General features: G+C 43.5%; 1 protein-coding gene across 1 annotated transcript in view; it reads left to right on the top strand.

The window, feature by feature from the left end:
• The window catches only part of LOC106813629 (high affinity cAMP-specific 3',5'-cyclic phosphodiesterase 7A-like), a 63787-nt gene that overhangs the window by 55850 nt on the left and 3465 nt on the right, over positions 1-4472 (top strand). The window contains exons 6-12 of the mRNA XM_014817816.1: positions 200-300; positions 1065-1196; positions 1717-1890; positions 2340-2405; positions 3414-3510; positions 3657-3737; positions 3856-4030. Of these exons, the coding sequence (XP_014673302.1) occupies positions 200-300; positions 1065-1196; positions 1717-1890; positions 2340-2405; positions 3414-3510; positions 3657-3737; positions 3856-4030 (826 nt within the window). The remainder of the gene's footprint in view (positions 1-199; positions 301-1064; positions 1197-1716; positions 1891-2339; positions 2406-3413; positions 3511-3656; positions 3738-3855; positions 4031-4472) is intronic.

Consider the following 4472-nt stretch of genomic DNA (forward strand, 5'->3'; position numbering starts at 1 on the left):
GAGAGAGAGAGAGAGAGAGAGAGAGAGAGAGAGCGAGCGAGCATGAGAGAAAATGGGTAGATGAAACAGTGCAAGAAGAGTACAAGAGATAGGGGGAATTATTGTACCCTCAATTAGGTAATTTCAAAGATCAAAGATGAATGCGCCACATCTGGCACCCCTCTGTAACCCATCTTCATCTTTTTTTAATTGCTTGCAGCATTGATTGCCGAAGGTTACCATAGCAACAACCCATATCACAATGCAACCCACGCGGCAGACGTAACACAGGCAATGCACTGCTACCTGCAGGAGAAAAAGGTAACTTCCGTATACTGTCAACAATCATCTTGTAATTCCCATTTTTATTCAGGATTGTGAGATTCGATGATTTTTTATTTAGAGTGGCGCAATTGGATTTATTATTTTAATTTATTTTGTAGCATGTTGATAAATAGTGTATCTATAGTGTATTCTTCTGTTCTTCTACTTCAGCTCTGTTATTTTTCCCATTTAAAATAATATAATTTTGCTCTTATTTATTCACTGAGTCTATTTATTCTCTTGACATTGATATGAAATGTGCTGAGCCAGCTTTGTTGAGTAGCATTAAATGCTGGTACGCAGAGTCATCATTCAAGATCTTGTAAGTGGTTTACAGTATAATACTCGTTTGTCGACATAAGAAATTATAACCAGCATTAATCAGCAAGAATCGTAAGTATAGTTGATGCATCCCACTTACTGAAAGATACAGTGAGCATTATAGGGAGTAGTGATGTCGTTGAGGAGGCTTTATGCAGTTTTTCCTTGAAATAATAGATTAGCATGTGAAACGTGCTTAACGTCGTTGTTTCCAGAATTCAGACATCTAGGAAAAAATCAGGAAAACCTTTTAGTCATGCACGTTTTGCTCCATTAGATATATTTTATATAACGAGCAATTCTGTCAATATAGTCATTGTGTTGCCACTATAGTTCAGCAGAATGTTTCGTGTTTTAATATCTGATTACTGCGGCGGGTTTTCATGACGTAGTCTTTTAATCAGTTTATCAGCAATTATCCCTGAATTTTCTTATTGTAGTTACGTAGGTCGATGAGTCCCGTAGAATTAATGGCTGCGCTACTGGCGGCTGTAGGACATGATCTCGACCATCCAGGAGTCAACCAAGCGTTCCTCATAGCCACGTCTAACCACCTGGCAGCTCTATATAAGGTGAGCATAGCAAACTGCAGTTATAGCCACGTCTGTAACTGCGTGGAAGCTCTGTATACGGTTGGAGTAGCACGCTAGCAAGCTGCAGTCATAGCCACGTCTGTAACCACCTGGCAGCTCTGTATACGGTTAGAATATAGCAAGCTGCAGTCATATGACAAGGTCAGTGAAAATGTTTTTAGTGTGCATGTGCAAACAGTGGACTTGGCATACCTATTACATATAGTCAGTAAACTTGTTTGCTGTGCCCATCTGTTAGCACTGTAAACTACCTCAGCACCAATATGGGGTTAAATACAGCCGCTCTGCACGCTGTAGAGGTATGTACAACTATATATATGTACTACCACACTCGATCGGCACTGCCTAATTATATACGCTATATAAAATTTTTCCCCGTACCATCGCGTTGACTTATTTTTCTGCCCGCTTTGAATGCGAAATGAATATTTTCACATGCGAAAAAATAAATATTTGATGTGAATTAAGAATTGCCTCGCGCATCTGGGTGCAATTGCAGAATTCCTCGGTGCTGGAGAACCACCACTGGCGCAAGTGCATCAGCATTCTGCACGAGTGTTGTCTGCTGGACCATCTGGGCCGTGACGACTGGGAAGAGCTACGCTATCTCATCCGCATCCTCATCCTCGCAACCGACATCACGCGGCAGCAGGAGTTCCTCACCAGATTCAAGGTGAGGCCGGGGGCGCACGCGTTCCTAACGTCGACGAGTTCGCTAACGAGGTTAACTCCTGACGACATGTGCCATTCTTAATTAATGGATGCACTGCAAGGCACCGTGATGCGCCTCAATGTAGTTCAGTGGGCGGCTGTGCTGTTGGAAGGTTAAGTCCGGTAGCAAGTTAAAGGTCATGCTATACGAGGCTTATGTAAAATAGCAAAGTGATTTTGCCATTTTGGAAAATTTTCTACAATGTTTTACTTCTATTACCACCCACCCACACAGCTTGTGTGCTATTACATTTATGCCCACGTATGACCTTTATAAAATACTTGTGCTATTAATGCAGATGTTGACATTTGAATGCCATTGTTAGTGCGAGAGCGAGAACGAAGGCGATTAATAGGTTGTTTAATAACTTGGTTCATCTATCTCACTGCTCGCATGTTTGCTGTCTACAGAAGCACACTGACAGAGGCGACTTACACGACCTGCGTGTTAGCGAACAAAGGCACTTCATTCTGCAGGTGAGACACGCAATATGCTTCCTGTAAACAACAGTCACTGAACAATAACGTGTGTAGGCGATCACTGGAAAGTCGTGACGGATGGGTGATCACTGATGATGTTATAGCTACTGCTCCCACTTGGTGCTGTTCGGGGTGATCTTCACTAAAAGTCTAGCCAGCTGATCTGAAATTTTGCCAGTGTCCCAGGGGCGTGTACAGGATTTGTACCAGGGGGGGGGGTCTAACCGTAACCCAAACTTGCGAGCACGCGAAGGGGGGGTCTGGGGTTCAAAATTTTTTGAAATTAGACCCCTTTAGATGCGTTTTCTGCGCGAGCAGGGGGGGGGACCCCCTAGACCCCCCCCCCTGTACACGCGCCTGTGTCCTCACTGTCCTGTCGTGTTAACATTGGTGTCAGTGAGGTGAGTGGGCCATCTCCACCTGCAGTCCTATCACGGGCGAGTCATAACTAGAAAGGCACTTGCCTGCAGATCTCGCAATGTAAGTCTTCGCCTTGTACATGTTGTATCTGGGGTACGTCGTGATTGCAAAGGAATTCTCCTGCAGTCATATCATGGCCATGCAACGATTAGAGGCGTGCTTTCACCTGTGATCACATTGGGCATGTAACAGTGCCCTTGAAATGCAGTCATTCTGCTTGTAGTTTAAAAACAACAAGTGGACTGCATCTGCTTGGTGCGTCGCATGGGCGAATCAAATGAAACCATTCTCTCTAACGGGAGCAAGTGGTTATTTTCGTGACGCAGGATAAGTTTTTCCCGCTTCAGGAATAGAAGTCAACCGAGACGCGGCAAAGCCAAATTGTGATTTGAATTAACTGGGAACTGATCACTGTAGACTGGGAAATGGCACATTTTTCTTGCCTGGGAAACTAGGAATGAACCCCTTTCCCCTCCATAATGTTTAACGGTCATGCAGTGTTGTTTCAGGTATACGTCATGCGTGCGTGCGTGTTTTGATCGATTTTCTCGTATACCAATGTGATAGAAAATTACCTCATTGCAGATAACACTGAAGTGCGCGGATATCTCCAATCCATGTCGGCCATGGGAGATCAGCAACAGGTGGAGTGAGAGAGCATCTGAAGAGTTCTATAGACAAGGTGAGGTGCATGCATCTGATACTTATATGAGAATGTTAGTGTATCACGTTAAAAACATCATGTAGCACTCTTAGTTCATAAGGTATGTAGTCTATGAATTAGTTCAATTTGTGCAATTTCCTTACATTTGTTACTGTTTTTTACAGGTGATTTAGAGAAGAAGATTGGAATACCAGTGACCCCACTCTGTGATAGGATGAGCACACCTGTACCAAAGATTCAAGCTGGTGATTATGATTCAATTGCTTCATAGAGTTTAATGACGTCATTATTTATCTATAGAGGGGGCAGATACTAGCACGAGTCGCCTGTATAATCCTATAATGCATTATGTCTTGAATGTAGGTTTCATGGAGTTTGTGGTAGGCCCACTGTTTAAATTGTGGCAGCAATTTCTGCCTACACGTCTGTCTGGGGTGATGGTTGGCTGTCTGGAGACCAACAAGACCATCTGGCAGGAAGCTGTGAGGAAAGCTGACCTAGAAAAGGACAGGGAGGTCGAGAAGCTGCGTGACAACAGGTAACAACCAAAACATCCGTAGCAAATCTAGCAACATCCGTAGCAAATCTAGCAACATCCATAGCAACTCTAGCAACATTCGTAGCAAATCTAGCAACATCCGCAGCAAATCTATCAACATCCATAGCAACTCTAGCAACATCCGTAGCAAATCTAGCAACATCCGCAGCAAATCTATCAACACCCATACCAACTCTAGCAACATCCGTAGCAAATCTAGCAACATCCGTAGCAAATCTATCAACATCCATACCAACTCTAGCAACATCCGTAGCAAATCTAGCAACATCCGTAGCAAATCTATCAACATCCATACCAACTCTAGCAACATCCGTAGCAAATCTAGCAACATCCGTAGCAAATCTATCAACATCCATACCAACTCTAGCAACATCCGTAGCAAATCTAGCAACATCCGTAGCAAATCTATCTACATCCATAG

Source organism: Priapulus caudatus, unplaced genomic scaffold (assembly GCF_000485595.1).
Source record: "Priapulus caudatus unplaced genomic scaffold, Priapulus_caudatus-5.0.1 Scaffold24, whole genome shotgun sequence".
Classification (NCBI taxonomy): domain Eukaryota; kingdom Metazoa; phylum Priapulida; class Priapulimorpha; order Priapulimorphida; family Priapulidae; genus Priapulus; species Priapulus caudatus.